This window comes from Ixodes scapularis, unplaced genomic scaffold, assembly GCF_016920785.2.
Source record: "Ixodes scapularis isolate PalLabHiFi unplaced genomic scaffold, ASM1692078v2 PGA_scaffold2__306_contigs__length_199485367, whole genome shotgun sequence".
Taxonomy (NCBI): Eukaryota; Metazoa; Arthropoda; class Arachnida; order Ixodida; family Ixodidae; genus Ixodes; species Ixodes scapularis.
The window spans coordinates 40,453,440-40,472,569 of NW_024609857.1; the positions used below are offsets into that span (position 1 = coordinate 40,453,440).

At 44.2% G+C, this 19,130-nt stretch overlaps 2 protein-coding genes across 3 annotated transcripts in view; one reads left to right on the forward strand and one right to left on the reverse strand.

The window, feature by feature from the left end:
• LOC8026591 (leucine-rich repeats and immunoglobulin-like domains protein 3) overlaps window positions 1-19,130 on the forward strand; it is a 125,411-nt gene that overhangs the window by 69,900 nt on the left and 36,381 nt on the right. The gene's annotated exons all lie outside the window — the stretch shown is intronic.
• LOC115323818 lies at window positions 7,762-17,912 on the reverse strand. Of its 2 annotated transcripts, XM_029984234.4 has the most exons (7): window positions 17,564-17,912; window positions 15,213-15,293; window positions 15,042-15,116; window positions 14,845-14,925; window positions 13,662-13,736; window positions 13,461-13,541; window positions 7,762-13,265 (listed from the first exon to the last, which is right to left on the reverse strand). In XM_029984234.4, the coding sequence occupies exons 1-7, from the start codon at window positions 17,747-17,749 to the stop codon at window positions 11,073-11,075; spliced, it is 2,772 nt and encodes a 923-aa protein (XP_029840094.2). In that variant the 5' UTR covers window positions 17,750-17,912; the 3' UTR covers window positions 7,762-11,072. The 2 variants fall into 2 exon arrangements, with proteins under 2 accessions (XP_029840094.2, XP_029840093.2); XM_029984233.3 differs by lacking the exon at window positions 17,564-17,912 and having other exon boundaries at window positions 13,176-13,265; window positions 13,480-13,541; window positions 15,213-15,354.

Genomic DNA, 19,130 nt, shown 5'->3' on the forward strand with positions numbered 1-19,130 from the left:
ATGCGTTAATGAATTTGTGGGGCAATTAAGAAGCAATGAAGTAAAAAGTGTGAATGTAGCAACAGAGAATAAAAGGAGATTGCTAAAGCCGAACAGCTTGCGCGATTATATTGGCATTACCGAGAAAGTTCGGAGCTTGCAAGCTGGGCGGATGCTTGCTGATCACAGTTTGACCCGTCCCCGTGGGTCGTCTACTGACGACTTTTATGGCGGTTTGGAGGGTCAGGGAAGAGACAGTGTGATCCCTATCACAGATAAGGAGCGTTTGTAGACTGTAGTTTTACTGCGTGAAGCGTCTTGCGGACGTTGTGATTTCAAACCAACATCGAAATCTAACTTAGGTCCGGCGAATTTGCCCGTTTTATTATAAGCACGCAAACGGCAGACTAAACACACACATACACACAGAAAGGCAAGAACGTCACCGGCGGGATCAGTGATTTATATCCGCTGTCGCAAACGTGCCGGGTGTCTTTGTGAACTTGTTCGCCTCCGCGAAGGGAAATAAATTTTACCAATTTGGCACTTCGAGCCTAAATGGGCCATTTTTGTTGCTGCTGCTGCGGCGGAACACAGAAACAAAAATAATGACGACTGGCAGTGGTGGACGCTGAATCGCTGTCATTTGGATTGGCCGACAGAGGAGCCCGATCAGCCCCGTCAAATGAAGCACTTTTCCGTTTCCTACACAAAACACGACAGAAAGAAAAGGAGAGAGAGGGAGAGTGTAAGAAAGAAAGAGAAAAAGGGGGGGGGGGGGCGATGCAGCATGTACGAACGTTAGTTTCCTAATTTCTGCCCCCGTCTGCACACGGGGAACTGGTGCACTTCCGTTCGTGCTGCGGGGTACCCGTGTTATGTGCATGCGTGCGTATATGTGTATTTACGTGTGCGCCACTGCTTTTGGTGCTCGAAATATCTCTCGAGCGAGGGGACAGACACTGGAAAAAAGAGAGGGGTGGTGGGGACTCGCTTGTCTTTTGTGTTAGCGTCTTCGACGCCTGGGCAGGCACATGTGTGGGTGTGTGCGGGGTGGCGGTTCGGAGACGGTTTAGCCAGACGAACCAGAACAACTCGCGGTTTTCTTGGTTTTGTGTGCGCGTGTTTTTGTGTATCTTCAGCTCCTCCAGGTTTGTGTCGGCGTTGACTGCATCTTGTCGGGTTGTGCAAGCGACAATACAAGGCGGGATCTTTTCTCTCTGTTTATTTTAGCGGTGAAGCACGCGTAGTTGTTTCTGTAAGCACGCGGCGCGTGTTTCCGGTAAAAACGTTTTTTTTTTGTTTTTTTTTTTTACGTTTTGTTTTGTTGTTTTCTGGATTTGTGATTATTCTTCCTCTTAGTGCTGCTATTTAGAGATGGATACACAAGGCTGACTATCCATTTTAAAAGGTCTGCAAGTAACGTGGGTTTGCGCAAGAAGCTTAGCAAATGTCAAGAGATAACAAAAAGGAGAGGATTCATATCGCTAATTTAATCGCTCTTGTTGAGATATCGGTCGTTCTCCCGAAAATTAAACATTAACGTGACTGTCACTTAAATTTCAAACGCCTTCCTCCCATCATTTAAAAAATATAGCATATCATCGAGGTGTCTTAAAAACAAATATTTGCAAGTTCTCATAATTAAGACTATTTTAGAAAAAAAAAATGGATTGCGCCCTGTGTGCAATTTCAGCCTTTGTTTTGTATCTGCTAACTACCACGTAAGTTTCAAGTACGCGAACTTTTGTTTCAGCGAAGTAATCTCTTATGAGTTTAATTTAAAAAGTCGTGCACCCACGTCAGCTCCAATTTATAATACGGTCTCAGCGTCCAGTTTTGCTGAAGTATTTATATGTTTACGAATTTTAGAAAGAAACAAGTGTGACCGATCTGTATGTCAGTGGTATAACGAAAGAGTATTGGAAAACTTCTGCCAACCACATTTAATTTGTAAGTTAATGTCGCTAAATTAACTTTTCATGGACCTAAATGTTTAATCTACGGGAGAATGACCCGTATGCCTACGACGCCTGCGAGTTTCGCTTATATCCGGAACGATTGGGTGGATGAACTCTAAAATCTGATCACGTTCAGAACTAGGTTTAGGATCGCCTTCAGCTTTTAAAGAACCACGCGATATCATACCTGAATTCCTGATGATTCATCAGGAGCCCGAAACTGTCTCTTGGAACCTTCCTTTTGTTTTTACCTAAGAACCATCAGATTGATATCGACCAGGAAGATTTTTTTATGGTTGATCAGAAAGTTCAGGTCTGCCCTGATGAATACCAGGACGTTGTGGTGGTTTTTTTCGGACGTTAGGTTTACGTTCGATCGGCTAGATGAACTAAACATTGTACGAACATTGCACTGAAGTTAGCCCATTGATTTTGTTTTTATTATTTATTTTTACCATCTGGCGGCGCTGTCCTGGGTATCGACTGTGCTGTAAGAGACGGTATACGTGTTGTCCTTTGCGGGCAGCTTATCGGGAGGTTTCGCAGCGTATCTCTGGCGTCGAGAGCGGCCGCAAAGGTCAAACAACGACGCTCTCTCCTGGGTATCTCGGTTCGCTCCGTCGTCCGAATGCCCCAATCATGCGAGCCGGAGGTCGTCGATTCGAGAAGGAAGAAAGCAAAGAGCCGGTTCCCGCGCGTTAACAACGAGCTTTCGCTGGAGACGGTGTCGCAGCGACGCCAGCCCTGCTGCAATCGCGCTTCTTTTTGCTTGTGTACCGATACATTTGGCGCTAAGAGAGTTTTCGCGCGCGCGCGCACACACACACGCTCGCGCTATCTCCCGATGGTTCTTGAGGAGAAGGTCGCGGGGCGGTTTCTCGCCTCTTGCGCAACATTCCTAACGTCCTCGTAGAAACTAAACAACCTTTTCTCTATTTTTTATTATATTTATTTACGGGATATCTAGATTGTACAGTGACCGTTTCGCTTTCGTACAGCTGTTTCTTCGCAAAGTTGGCTTAGTTTTTTTTTTTTTTTTTTAACTTTCTTTTATTTAATTACGATGTAGTTGTATGAAATGTTGAGTCGTGAATGTACGTGATGAGGGCTGTTTGTGCCTGGGTAGGTACAAAACGCTGAAACTAGGACCGACATGTAGAGAGCAACTGCGGTTAGCTGAGCTTTCACAAAGAACCAGTGGCGTTCCCGAAAAAAAAAAAGGGGGGGGGGGGGGCGTTTATAACGTGCCACTCGCCCCCCGCCCCCCCCCCCCCCCCCCCCCCGCAAAAAAAAAAAAAAAAAAATCTTACGCCACTGTTGGGGAACAGGTGTGTTTTGCGCCCGCACCCAATATTGGACTGGCGGAATCCAATGTTCCATTCTAGGATTTATTGGACGAAGACGCCAGTGGTTAGCCAGGCCGCGTGTCTGCTTGCCCTTGAGAAATGGCGACGCTGTGGTTCCCGCTGTAGATGAGAAATGTAGCCAGTGACACAAACCGGCACGATGTGTTACAGAAAGCCCTGAAATACATGTTGAAGACAGTTCACAACCCTTCGTTTAATGGTTGAGTGGAGAACGTATGACAGCCACTGCTGCACTTTAGAGCAACGACGCTTGAGCCATCGGATGGATGCTAATGACTGTACCCTTTATAACGGGCGGTAGCTTGCGCCACCTAGCGTAGACAGTAAAAGTATTATTCCTCCCTTCGGATGGATCGATGGATAATTCAGATAAAGCCTGGAGGTTTATCTGGAATGGCGGGAAACAGTTTTCCGTTGTCAAAACTGTAGCAAGGAGTCCGCGACTGAGCTAAACGATATCGCCTGAGCTTCCCGACGCCGTGTCTGTAGCTCAGAAAGTCACCTTTTCAAATTGTACCGCTCTACGCACCAAGATGGCGGCGGCGCCCACGAGAAAATTGGGGATGGAGTGCCGATACGCTTATTAGAGAAGTAGATCGTTCCGATACCTGAGATAACGATGCGATGCCTCCGCAAAGACGGCACCGAAGTGTCGGATAAGGTTATCGGAGTCATCGGAACGATCTGCTAAAACTCTCTATTTAGTGAGCAATGCGTCTCGTTTCTACGGCGACGCATATATGACACAGATCCGATGGCGTTTTTCTCGTTTTCGTTCGCCCCCGCCGACACCGAAACGGCTGTGGACCGCACATTGCGCGGTATTTCCGTTCCCCAAAGACCACAAAGAAGCGCAACCATTCCCGCCAGCGATCACGCAGGGGCTTCGTATTAGCCGTGCGTGACTGAGCGTGAGCCACTTCGCGTGCGTGCGCTCGATGCTGATGACGCGTCGCTGAGCTCCGCAGATCTCTGCTACAGCCGCGTGTTCTCATAACAGCGAACAGCGGTTGATTGGGAGAAAAAAAAACAGTGTTCTTTTTTTTCTTTTTTTTTAATCGGGAAAATAAGCCATGCGTCAACCATATGCTGAGCCTCCGCTCAAGTATAGCTTTTGCGGTCCGGACCAGGTGCCGAAGTTTTGGAACCATTCTAGATCTAACTTAAGCTGGTCTTTTAAATCAAGTAAGGCACGTTTATTAAATCAAATAAGGAACATTTTTTTTAATCAGACGAGGAAAAGATAATTAAAATAATCTAATTTAGGTAGGGTGCGAATATTCGAAATTTTAAATAGTAGTTTCGAATAATATACTATTCGATATTCGCTTCGAGATGAAGTGCGATGTTCGTTTTTCTCGAAGTGTTGATCGCGGCGGGTTAGCCCCGATGAGCACGCTTCCTACTGAGCATGAGTGCGCTGCGGAGAAGCAGCACAAGCAGAAGCGAGCTCCGCAGTGGTTGCTTCCTCGCAATGCACGGGTGTTCGGTAAGTAGCGCACTCAACGGGGTAATCGCCGCGATCAACACTCAGAAAAGCTTGAACATAAGAGCGCACTCTCAAAGCGGGACGGTGCACGCGCGCACCTGATGTATTTATAAAGAAACGAAAACTTTGTGAATGTTGGTATCTTCATTGCAGTAAAAATGTTCAAAATTATACTATGGCGTTAGGTAAGAGTTAACGTTAGGCATTGGATACTTTGACAACCTGCGTTCATCATTCATGATTCTTTTCTTTTTTTCAAGTTTGATATTGAAAAAAAGATAGCATTTGCATAGATCAAGATCCATATAGGTTTAATTTTATGTCAAATCCGTCGTTTACTTGCCATCCCAAGCCATCAAGCTTTCTGAGGTCACAATCCATAAATACGGTTCTTTGAATGTTGAGAACAACTTTTACAAGTTCAGCTGGGTTTTCGTTTTTAAGCATGGTGCAACTGTAGGGGAAGGCTTAAAGTAACTATTCGATATTCGATTCGAAAATATTCGGCGGAATCCACTATTTGCTTCGAATTCGCTTCGAACTCAAAATCCTCTCAATTCGCATAAGGTTATAGAGCTCCGCGTGGACTTCCCTGTTGGGCCGCTGCTGCAGAACGTATGGGAATAAATCATCTTGTTATCAGAGTTTTTGGTGAACTGTTTCTGCACATCCGATCCGTTGCGATGGGCCATCCGGTACGAACTGCGCATGCGCGACTGCGAGTCTTCTGCGAAAATTTACGGGTTTGTCGATGCGTAATTTCATTTTTATAGTGAGGGACTCCTTTGTCTTTAAAACGGCTGGTGAGATTTCACCAGTGCGCACGCAGAAGAGCCCTGCGCGTCGTAACGGTTCCTTCGCAGGCGGTGGGGCACCGTTCGCAAAGGAGTCCTTGGAAGTTCGTGCATGCGCACTGGCCGCATCTCACCGATCGCACATCATCATCATCATCACCGTCCTCAAAAACGGTTCCTTTCGCTCGTTCGGAAGCTTCCGTCTGGTTGAAGCGGAGGGAGGGCGGGAAGCTTGGAGGCACCATTTGTTGTTTTTCCCGCGGATGATGATTCGGTGGTCGGGGCTCGTTTTGAATCGTTTGCTCGCTCGTAGTGTACTTAGGAAGAAGGGCGGTCGGGAGGTACGCGAGCGTGGCCCCCGCTGCCGACATGATTCACGTTTTGAGAAGGAGGGGACGGCAAAAATGACGACGGCCCGATCACGCTGAATGACGACCTCACGCGCGGGGCGGGAGTGCGTGCGTGCGCTCTGCGGAACGCGGTTATTTCCAGACTCGAGCCACGCGTCCGTTGTAATTTTTTTTTTCCTTCCTTTTTTTACGCGTGTTATGGGTCTAGGCATTTTCGCGCTCGTCTCTCACACTTGGTCTCTTTCGCTATTTTGTTTTTTCTTATTTTCTTAACCAAATGCAAGAGGAGAAGGAAGGGAGACTTGTTTCGATTCGTGTCAGCTGCTTGTTGAACGCGGAGAAACACCCTGAACGCGATGGCGTCATTTTAACCGTGGAAGCCTTTCTGTTTGTTTTAGACACACGCACTGGATCGCGCGCTATCGCACGCTCGCTTTTACACGATTTTGAAACAGTTACTGCCCTCTGAGGATTTATGTTGGCATTGTGGAGTGAAGGCGGGATAATCAAAATATAAATCACACAGGTCAAGCTGTATCTGTAGTTTATATATATATATATATATATTTAATAAGCTTGGAATTATTTTGGCTGCTGGCTTGCTATTACATGGCCTCCGAGACTGACAGGAGCATGGCCACTTGATTCTGCTTGGCCGTAAAACCTTGGAGATCATGACTGTGAGACTGGCGCCACCATCAGTTTTTCAGTTGCTTTATTGAAATTACTCAATACAAAGTGCGCAGTTGTTCAAAAAGTGAATTGGTCATTGCGTGTTTGATTAGTCAGTCTTTATAGATATGGGCCTTGTGCAAACATTTTTTCCCAATACGTTCTTAGATTCTGAAGTTGTACACATCCTTGCTTTGAAAACATTGGCCTTTGCCAAAGGTTTTTTTTTTTTTTTTTTTTTTTTGCATTTGGTATGAGGGAATTGGCATAGGATCAGACGTGCTGCTTCATGCGACGTGGACTAGGTGTCTAGCTAATCTTAACTATGGGGGATCACAATATACTGTGGGCATTAATTTCTCATCAGTGATTGAGTGGTTGTTCCTTTTGTTAAACCCAGGTAAAAATAACCATTGAGAACCATTGGAATTTCAATTGGTATCAGTTGGTTCCAATGGGTTCCAGTTGGAAGTTCAATTGATGCCAACTGTAACTAGTTGGATCCAATTGGCAGTGAGTAAACAATTGTTTGTGACAGTTGGTTTCAATTGGAAGTTCAATTGTAACTAGTTGGATCCCATTGACAGAAGGCAAACAATTGGTTGTGGCAGTTGGTTCCAATTGGAAGTTCAATTGATGCCAATTGTAACTAGTTGGATGCAATTGGCAGTGAGTAAACAATTGTTTGTGACAGTTGGTTCCAATTGGAAGTTCAATTGTAACTAGTTGGATCCCATTGACAGAAGGCAAACAATTGGTTGTGGCAGTTGGTTCCAATTGGAAGTTCAATTGATGCCAATTGTAACTAGTTGGATGCAATTGGCATTAAGTAAACAATTGGTTGTGCCAATTGGTACCAATTGCAAGTTCAATTGGAATTGGTTATAACTAGTTGAATCCAACTGGTATTAAATGAACAATTGGTTATGCCAATTGGGACAAAAATGTCTACTTGATTACATCTCAACTGAAACTGTGCTTTTCAATTGGCACCGGACACCAAATTGTATCTTCAGTTGTCTTTCATTGGTTATTTCAATTAAAATTACTTTACAATTTGAATATGGTCCATTTGATGGACCATTTGAAAGGAAGGCTTGCATTTTTATTAGCATATTAAATCTATGCAATTGAGATAGGGACATTCTATTTCATGCAAATATGTAAATGTATTTTCTTTCTATTCTTGCTGTCACAGCTAGCCGAGATCTGGTAACACTAAAACATTGCTTGTTTACCTCACGAAAAGAAAATCTATAAATTGTGAGGTTCAAACACTGTGCTAGGAGTTTGCAAGGCTATTGGCAATAATTTGAAAAAGCAAGCAACCTTTCATATCGTAAAGAATCCAAACTCATACACATGGCTGTTTTTTAGAATGTGTTTATAAGAACTCTTACACATATGCACAGGAGTAAGCCACAATCATTTTGCCTATCCACATACTGTGATATCCCATCTCTACTGGATAAAATACACAGATCAGTACCATATCTCAGAGCAAATGAAGGTTAAAGCAGCATATGTTCAAACATTTTAAAGTGATTGCAAGACATACAAAAATTTCAAGTTTGTTATACAAAATCTGCATGTTTATCATAGGTGCCCACTGCCAATGTATCAGGAGTAAAAAGTAACTGAAAATGTGCACGCTACAAAAAAGATTTGTGAGAAAACGCAGCAAAACAAATCATGGCAGTCTACCTTCTTTTAAAAAAAATATATATATATATACAAAATGCAGAAATGAAAATTCACAAACAGTTATTTTCAGTGACACACAGAAGCAGAGCATGTGATAAAAGTAAAGTAACATAAATAATTTGACTAATTTGATTGTTCACCAAGTAAAAGGTTTTTGATGAGTCACATAACCTTACAGTGAGTGCCCTAGAAATCTTCAAGCCCATCAGTAAACTGCAAGAACAGGGTGGGATCTCTACCAACCTGGAATTGTCAGTAAATTTTGATCATCAGGATAAGTCAGGGAACTGCCAGTGAAATAGTAAAAAAGATGGCTAAATCAGGGAAAATTAACAGTGAAAATGGCATGGCAGTGTGTAACAAAGCCCGACGGTAGCACATTGATGCCAATGTGCTGAGTAACGTCGCACGAGGCGTCTAGGGAGTGGAAGCCACAACGTGATTGAACGGGAAGAGCCAATTTAACTCCACCTAATAGAAAGCCTGAAAACATGTCCAGCTATTGGCTCATCAAACCAATAGTCCTGACTGAAGTAAGTCATGGAATTTCATATAAAATTGTCAGGGTAAATCTGAAAAGGTTGGCAAATTTCAAAGCTATTGTGGTAAACACCCTGAAGAAATAACCTGTTTTCAAATAAAGCAATGCCCTATTTGTACAGGACAGAAACAAGAAGTGATTGTGGAATGGATATTAGACCTTAATATTTTATGAAACACAGTGCTAAAAGTATGAATAAACTTATGGGGCTCTTCACATATCAGTACATGAATAGCTATTATAGAGCTTTTATATTGTAGCATTATAAAGGACAACTGTAAGCATAAGCAGTGACACAAAAAAAAAACTGGGTAATATGCATTGGAATAATAATGGAAATGTGGACTTAAAGGAGTACTCCGGCGATTTTGTCATGGTCTCTAATATGCCTCAAAATTGGCTAAACACACCAAAACACAGTGCTGAAGTAGTATTCAAAATATACTGACAATATATATACATACATATATTTTTTTGCAGAGTTATTGAAGTTTTTAATCGCGCTCTTACCGGTTTTTCAAACTGAAAGTCATCATTGGTGGCACTGAACTGATGACTATATGTCATGTCTCCTTTTCACTGTTTGGGCCGTATAACTTGTTTCTGACCGATTAAATAAATGCATATTGGTGCAAAATGAATGGTGTAAAAACCCTCGCTGAGCAGCACGAAAAAAAAAGTGCAATGTACTGTTTTTTTAGGATTCTTGCCTTATCTGCGAAAATGCCGATTCATTACGTCATGCGACTAGAAACCGCAGTGAGATTTGAATGTTGGTTTTCGCATTGCCAATTCCTCAATAACTAATATGAATTCAGAGATCAAACTACTGTGTTGGGAAGAGCAATGTCCGGGTATTCAGAAATGTAGTTTGTTTGGGTAGCTCGAAAAATCGCCGGAGTGGCCCTTTAATAGTTTTAAATGGAGGCAAGCAGCTCTTGCGAATATGCTTTGGTAGTTCACTTTTTGTGAAATGTACGGACTAAGGCACACAGACTGTTTTAATGTAAATTTCGGTTTTGATAAGTGCACAGATGAAGCTTTTCTATGTGGCATTCATGGCTTTTGAAAGCTGGATTAAGATTGTGGGGTAAAATTACCCTAAGAGTAAAAATTAGAGTGAAGACTTTCAGAAAGGACATAGTGAGCTAGGCAGAGCTGTAAATATTGTCACGAATGACGGCGACGAGAGGATGAACAGTAAACTGAAGAATAAAAGTTTGATCGGCGTATTTGTACCTTAAATTCTGCCCCCGCCCGTTTCGCTGTGAACGAGCATTGTGCTGGCATACAATGGTGCATCACTACTGCACGACGCTTGTTAAAGGGATACTTCAACGAAATTTCAAATATTCCCGTCGAGTTCAAAAATAGGTTGAATATGATCCACAATATCCGTAAATGACAATCGCACGTTTGTATTTTGATCCTGGTGGCTGTATTTTTCGTTATAAACAGCCCACTCTGGCAAGCGCTCGGAGAAGGCCCAGCTTAGAGCATGTGACATCCAACGAAATCGTGACGTAGGTCGTCTCAGGACGAGCAAAGCTACGGCGAGGCTGACGTCGAGAGGATGGCCTAGTCGTTCCAGCCACCGAAGAGGCTGCTTTTGTACGAATTTCGAGTGACGGGTTAATCTTCTATAATCTTCTAGGGGGACAATAGCGACTTCTGTGACACACAAAAGGGATTCTCGGGAAGAGGGGAGTTCCTCCTTCCCCCTTCTCTCGTCGTGGCCGGAGACGAGACAACCTCCGTCACTAGCTGTCAAGGTTCCTAGACGAGCATTACAAACGAGGCGTTAGCGACATCCACCAGGTGCTCTTTGCTAATTGTTCAATTCGTCTTAAAATTCCTTTTTGAGATTTTTTTAACAAGATATTGCTATGTTCCATGTGATACTGCTCTTTTGAACACATATAGACCAAAAAATGAGCGCCGAAATTTCGTTGTAGTATCCCTTTAAAGACCTGTTCAAGACCCCAGCTTAGCAGTCATACTGCACTAGCTGAAATGCTGATCTGTGAACCAAAGTTGTCATATGTGGGCAGACCGACGTGATGCTCTATAAACATGAAAGCCTAATTTGCTACGTCAAGTGGAAGAAAAAAAAAACTGCTCATCCATTTGAGCAAATAATCCCATCGTTTGAGAATGGAAAATAAACCATTTTCATCTCGTCTCCGGCTAACCCAAAACATTCCTAACAACCACCTTAAAATGTAAAAGCACTGGGCACTGGGGCCACATAGATATCATCAGTGCCCATATAAACAACTGCACTGAAGATTTCGGAAGATCTTGCAATCTGAAATTGCCTCGGACGTCCATGAACCTTAAACAGAGTTGCCTTCGACTTTGAATAAAAAGGCGTGCATTCTAAAGGTTTCAAAATCAGGAAGCTTGACTCCTTGTCGAAGACAATTTTCTCAATTACTCCAATGAGACCACTGGTCAGCTTTACAGCCGAGCTGTTGCTTTTCTTCTTACCAACATAAGAAGCAGTCGTGAACACAGTTCCATCCTTCACCATACGTGGATACTCAACTGCTTGAGCACTGAACACAGCCTCTCCCCCAAGGTCACGAAAAGGACACCCTCTGCCTAGCAAACGCACTCCTTCCGTGCAAAGATTGACAGATTTTTGTGTTGAGCGGGAGCTCAGAGAACAACAATAGCTAGACACAGGTGCGCTGGTAACATGCTGCTCTAACTCAGACACAACAGTCTCTGCCGCTAGCATCCTACAGATCTGGTGAGGGATCCCCTTAGCAGCCTTAATGCATGTTTTCATTTTCCCATTACCCGCTTCAAAAGGGAAGGCCGAGTGTGCCCACAAAGGGCCCCAGAGACGAACACTCTTCACAATATGTTCCATCTGATGGATGTTAAACGTCATGCTGTCTTCTCCATAGAGGAGCTGAGTTTTTACAACGAACTCCAGCATGAGAAGATCGCAAAGTTCTATGTCTACAGAAGAAATCTGTTGTTGCAGCATCAGGTGCACAGCTTCCACCAAAAGAGCCCAGTGGGCAACATACTTTGTTGGCAATAATCCATGAAGTACAGGAATACTATAGTAGAGTACCCAGCTTTCCAGTTCCTTGGCTTTCCAAAATTTCCGCTCCCTCAGCGACCTCGGCATCCTCCTTACATCTCTTGGGGGTTTTATGGCCAGTAGCCTACTGTCCATCCTGTCAATCTCTCGCCCAATATAGAAATCTCTGTCGCAGCACTCGAGCCAATGCTCCAAAAACTGCCTAGCCACACCCAGCAAGACACAGTGCATGTAGTCGGGGACAAAGCCCCAGACTATGCTGAAGTGCTCCAGGTTAATGAGCGGAGAAACGGTCTTGACGCCCCGCACTACAGTACCAGTTTCAAAAGCCTTCTGCATGTCATCATACATTTGGTCATCAGTACGCTCATCGGGATCCACTGTCTGGACAGGATACTTTAGAGATCTTCCTATCCGTGTGCCAGGGTGCAAACACCAGTTGCAACCAAAATAACCATTAAATTGCATGATTCCCTGCATAGGGGCTCGTGCCACTGAGTCAACTGCAGCGCAGATACAAAAGGCTCTGAAAGTTTTAGTCTTCCCTTTAAAGCTTAAAGGAAATCCAGTCTCGGAAAGATCCTGCATCATGTCCACAAATGCCTTTTGGAAGATGTCCATCCGCGGTTTGCTTTTCCCAAACCAAAGGGCTGCTAGCACAAGGTTATTCATACGATCCTTGGGAGGAATTTCATTAACTGAAAGCTGGATTGGCCATATCGAAGTTGATGAAGACTTGAACACTGGGGCACCATCTGCATTCAAGGTTACACTAATCCTATGCCCGGCCTCTGCAGTTTCATTCACAAATGTACGGTACATACTTCCATCCGTTATGTCACCCATTGTGTGTCCGTCCCCCAAAGGTTCTGTCAGATCTAGAAAGTCTGAATTTTTCAGGATCCCCTGCAGCTGCGACTGAACGTTGAAAGTAAGAAAAAAAGGTGGCTCAGAGACATTTGACACCTGGCACTCCCGGCTACAATGTGAGCACTGGAAAGAACTGCAACTGTTGTCCAGCTTCCCAATGAAGAAAAAACAGTGAGGGCAGTAAAAATGAAATGTGGCACCACCATCACCAAACATCTTACTAAGAAAGTAACGAGAGTCTGGTAGAATAGGCTTGGAAAAAAAGCTATTTACCATCTTGACAAGATTTGTCAAGCCAGTGAATGACAGGTTGTTGCTGGCAACATACTTTAGCAACATTACCAAAATGTCGCCTTTCGACACAACGACTTGCTCGCCAACAATGCCTTGGAAAAGCTCAGCGAAGTTTCTGGCAGCCTGTGTTCCTTGCGGATCAGAATCCATTGCATCTTCATCCGAGATATCTTCATCTGAAGGAGCCTGGGATTAAACGATTGTCATTTTAAGAACCTAAATGGTAAAAGAGATAAGTGACACCAGTAACAATTATTTGTCTATATTGTGGATAATTCTCAAAAAACAAATTGCTGCTGTATAGCTACATTTTTCAGCTTGCATCCATTTTTTTTTGTGACGACAAATCAACTTATTAAGTGCTTGAAAAACACAGCCTACCACTGAGGATGTGTGTGACCTTGCATCATCCGAGCTGTACTCTTCAGTTGGGTCGTCTGGGAAGGCACCATGGTTCTGAAGCTGTTGGGGAGAGATCGACTATCAGAAATATTGCTGCCGTATAGTCACAATTTTCAGCCTGGATCAATTTATTTCTTGACGACAAATGAACTAATTAAGTGCTTGAAGAACATGACCTACCACTGAGGATGTGTAGGACCTTGCATCATCCGAGCTGTAATCTTCAATGGGGTCATCTGGGGAGGCGCCATGTTCCTGAAACGTTATGAAAGAGATCAACTATCAGAAATTTAAAGTCTAATGAACATAGGGCAGACCTCTCCCGCTGGCCTCGGTTACTTGTTGGGTGGCATTAATTGCTTGTACTAAATTTGGCCAAAATTCAAGTTTTCGCTCATATATAGCTTCTTTTCTTTTTGTGGCGAAAAAACACAGTCCGCTTTCTAGGGTTGAGAATTTGTAAATCGCTGCTGCTGTATGTGAAAAACAAATCTTAGCTTAAACTCGGGGGCTGCACAGAAACTAATTCTTTGAAAAGCCACATATTAAAATGTATGAAGAATCACTTGATTACTCATGGGGAATTCCACTGGTGGATTTGGAGCTGTTTTGAAGTGTTTTTATCTTGGTATCTTTGTGGGCATGCAAGCACAAGCCAGCATTTACTGTTCTAAACGTGCAAGTGAAGAGTGCTTTTGGATCGCTCAAAATCCACCAGCTAATTTTCATACTTTGTGTGGACAACAAACAATATATCAGATTTTTTTTTTCTTAAGTTAGACAATTACTACCAACGACTTATTTTTTGCAGGCTCAATATTTCACGATTTAGGTAAAAGCTAAAGTTTTGGAATTAGTTGCGGGTTCTAATTTTTGCGAGGTGGTGGGATCTCAATGTAGCTTCCAATGCATTTACATTTTACTGGAATCGTTTGTGGGACCTGCATCTGCAGTTTCAACTGCCCAAAAAGAGCCATACTCAACAGCTTTCTATTGTACAGTGGAAGGTAGGAACGACATAGTGCTATTAATTTCAAACCATGTGCAATTTACCCACCCTTACTCTTTTAAAAATACTAGCTGCTCAAGGATTTGAACCACATAGATTTTATGTAGCATATGCTCGCAGGCTGTCTTGGTTACACAAAAAACGAGGAAGCCCCTAACGGAAGTAGAGCAAAAGCAAAATACACAGGTTTAGAGGAGAATTACATAAATGACGAGGACTGCACAACACAAATCAAAATATGTCTTTGAAAACACATTATGAAAACATAGACTAAACAAAATAAAACTGAAATAGATTTACCATCCAGTTTCAAACTGAGTGCATGTTTTATTGAATGGTAATCAATATATTTACCATAGGAGAAGTGCAAGGATGTTCTGCATCATCAGAGCAGCTAGCGTTGTCAGTAAAATCTTCTGAAGATGAACCAGGTTCCTGTGATTCATTGGGAAAGAAGAATTAGGCACTCACTGCTATAGACTTTATTGTTCGTTATGTAGGAGTACAATGCTATATTAAGATTGGTATCACTACAATAATACAATGCTTACCATAGAGAGAGTTGACGGATGTTCACTGGCTTCACAAGGCAAGCCGCCTCTGGCTTGACCTTGTGCGGCATTTTGCTGATGTGGAAAGATGTAGAAATAAAAGTATGCATTTGTCCCAGAAAAGTTTAGTGCTTGAGAGTGGTATGAGCAACAACCAGAAGATGTACTTACCAAGGAGTGGGTAACAGTTGCATCTTCACTTTCATGAGGTAATTCGACATTTGTGGCTAAGCACGGAAGAACTGCACCATCCTGCGAGAATCGGCAACCAATTTTCATCATAACAAGAAAGCTAAAACACACTCAGCGTTAAATGAACTACCACCTGGGGCGGATTTATAATTCAGGCCTGGGAGGGGCGGTAGGCATTCAGCTGGCGGAGGAGGGGGAGGGGAGTCTGCTGAGATATGATGTTACCACGGAAACATAACCCAGATCTATATTATAGACCCAATATTTGCTATGTCACCAAATAGACCCCTTTCGAAAGTCACGTACCGATTATTAAAAGGCCGGAACCACTGCACAATGACGGAACAACCGCATCGAGGAGCGTTCAAGTCATCCCATAAGATAGCTAAAGTCGGAGTGCATCCAACGCTTCGAGCCGACGAGCCAATCAAAAAGCGTCAAAAGTGCAACGTCACTGCGCTCATCATCTTTTTCTGTGGGTGTGTTTTTTCCAGTGTGCCGTGACGTTGAAATTTTAGTCCGCCATTGTGCAGGAGTTCCACAGCTGCCAACAGAGGGCAGTATTTTGAAAGGGGCCTATACCAAACTTTTGCCGGGTGTATATCAATTATTTTATTTTAAAACGTTGACTTTGGTGAGCTTGGGGAAAGGGGGGGGGGGGGGGGCGGGAAGGAGGTCAACCCTTCCCCCTAAATCCACCCCTGATTACAACTAGGGTCGGTGACAGGTCAAGAACGAAGTGGAAGCTCCTCCTACCTCTTTCCACTTTAGTAATGCGAACGCTGGAGGGGAGGCGGCCTCCTTTCTATCGTTCGCTCCGCTGAAGTGGAAAGGGGTGGGAGGAGCTTCCACTTCGTTCTTGACCTGCCACCAACTATAGGTAGCTTGGTTTCTATGTGTTATTACAATTTCTTTCTCTAGTGTATATAGCTAACTGCAATCTGATCTAGCGAGCACACAAACCTTGCACATAGAGGCAATCTGCAGCCTAAGCTTCTGCAGTATTTTTTATGTTAACCAGAAATTCACTGATAGCAAACTTGTTTTGCCTCTTCGTTGTTTACAAACCCACAAAAGAAAGCTTTGCCTCATAGCTTGGTGGCCATGCTTGTAAGGAATGATTCAGCATCTGAATATAATAATAATTGGGGTTGTGGGGATATTTATACAGCGTGTAGTTGGTCTGCCATTAAAGTTGCGACGAGTCACACGCTGTAGATGAGCAATTTAGCCAGTGCAGTACAACCGCTAGCCTGGGGTCTTTAACGTGCACCACGCAGTAGTGATACACGACTGCACGCCGGTACGATGCTCATCCAGATCGAAACGGGCAGGGGTGGGGCTCGAACCCAGGATCCCTGGGTTCTGCAGCGCGAGCTTTCGCTCCACGCGCGTCGAGCTGGGTGTGCGCTTCAGCCCACTCGGCCACCAGATCCCCCCAGCATCTGAATAGACTATAGGAAGGCACATATGCTGAAGAAAATTCACGTTGGGCGTGGCAATAGCAATGCTGATGGGAAGACCGTTCCATTCGTTAATGGTGCGCATGAAAAAGATGTTTTTAGCATTCGGTTCTGCACTAGGGTGATGGAATAATTTGCAAAAGTCTGTCAAATAAGCGAGATCACTTGATCATGTACCAGGATATAAACGATTAATTCTGCACTGAGTCTTTCTTCTGCATTCATTGTACAGGCTGGGGCAGGTAACGCATGCAGCTGTACCATGTCTGCGGACGCGCTTATTCGCACCGATTTTACCGCTTCGTTCCGTGATAAGCCGCTGGCCCTCCAGGCCGCTCGGTGCGCTCGCGATATTAAAAACTGGATCACCGTACTATACTCCGTTTCACCTTATGTTCTACCGCAGCGAAGGCTAGAAGCGCGAGCTCATAGCGTTGGCAGCTGCACGGAATGCACGAGAGCTTGTGCCACCGACATGTGCCCCAGAGCAAGGAGCTCGCGCTTGTAGCCTTTCCTGCGGTACATCATAAGGTGAAATAGAGCATACCTGCCTCGAACAAGTGGAGCAATCTTGGCCTGAAGCCAGAAATTTCGAAAAACAATTTTACATGTGACAAAGGCGGGCCGATCGGGTCCGTTTAAAACAGTTTGTTGAACTGAAATTTCCTCTGCGCCAAATGCGGAATATCTAAAAAAAAAAAAAAAGTTTTTAATTTATTTTTTGCGAGCTATGCACCGGGTGCGGGAAAATTCAAGACACTCGAGGTAAACCTGTCTAAATTATCAGGTTAATGTTCAGACTGACGAAACCCGTGCATAATTTTATGCCGAACGTCGTTGCGCGCGGAGCGATAAATCAATACTCACAGAGGTCCCACATGCGCCGTCTTGTCTCTGGCAGTACTTTGTAGACTTCGGGATCGGAGCATGGGACCCGGGAACAAAATACTGCTTATAGGGCCCCCGTTTTCTCGGTCGTCTGGGGCATGGAGTCGCAAGATCCGGACACTTTGGTGGCTCCGAGGTTGGCGAATTCCCACCCGAACTCTCCATTGAAAATTACTGGCTCGCAGGCCTCGTGTAAAGACGGCGTGCTAACAAGGAAGAACCTCTGATTATCTATTCAGAACAGAAATCACATATTCCAGTTCCTAGAGCCATAAAATCACCAGAGATCGCCCAGCCAGCCGCACGGCCGTGTTTACGGTTGGCCGTGGTTTGCAGTTTGCAGGACATATAGCTGACATGGCTGTGTTCTAAATATGTACTCAATCTCATTTCAAAGGAGAGTTGCTACCTCGGCGTCCGAAAAAGTCCCAAATGCCATCCACGTTCAGCGTTATCCTATGTATGTAGTCACGTGATGTGACCTGCCCGAGTAACTTTGACCCACTCGAGTTAAACTTGATGTCACTCGCACTCCTACTACCACTCGTTGTATGAGTTATATACTCCTTTTTAGAAATCCAGATGGCGCTAGGGTAGTCTCATTGTTAAGCCCTTTTACTCTAATCTTCCTCCGATATCACAAAAAGTCCCTTTCCTACAAATTTTTTTTTTTTTTTTTTTTTTTTTTTTTTTTTTTACGTTTGATTTAGAACCGGTGCAGGGGTGGGGGATAATACCATTGTCGCATTCTTTTCGGATTAGGAGAGGGTGCGGGAAGGTCTCCATATTCTTGGGAACGTTGGTCATGACTCATGTCATGTCGGTTTTTGGCACACACCGCGTTCACTTCGAAGTTCGATGTAACGTTTTAGAACTGCGTTCTAAAGCCGTTTTAGAACTGCGTTCTAAAACGGCTTCGAATTTTTTTTGTTTTCCGCAACGCTATGCTTCTAAGAATAAAGGCGCGTTCACCGGCGATGTGATCTAATCGCGCGATAACTTTCATCGCAAAAGCGACCATTGCGGAAAAAAAGCGACGCGATTCGAGCAGTCGCTAGCTGACCCGACTTTTGCGATGCGATCTAGTCGCAGAGCAGCAGAGCCAATCAGCGGCGTATCAGGCATCATAAACGCATCATGAACGACATTACTGAACAACTTCCCAAATTTATAGTTCCGCTATGTTACCGCTGCGGTTACGACAATAGGGAGTTTTCGTAGACCGCGCTGCCCCCTCCGCTAAGCGTTCCGCAACGAAGAGTTGCTACTGCGCCTGCGCGCCGATGGCCTTGACTGTGGAGTTCCCGCTATCGTAGCGGGTTGCGGAGTGCCTTGCGGGACGGCGAAAACGATTTACGAAAACTCCCTAATAGGGAGTTTTCGTAGATCGTTTTCGCCGTCCCGCAAGGCCCTCCGCAACCCGCTACGATAGCGGGAACTCCACAGTCAAGGCTATCGGCGCGCAGGCGCAGTAGCAACTTCTTCGCTGCGTAACGCTTAGCGGAGGGGGCAACGCGGTCTACGAAAACTCCCTAATAGGGAATTG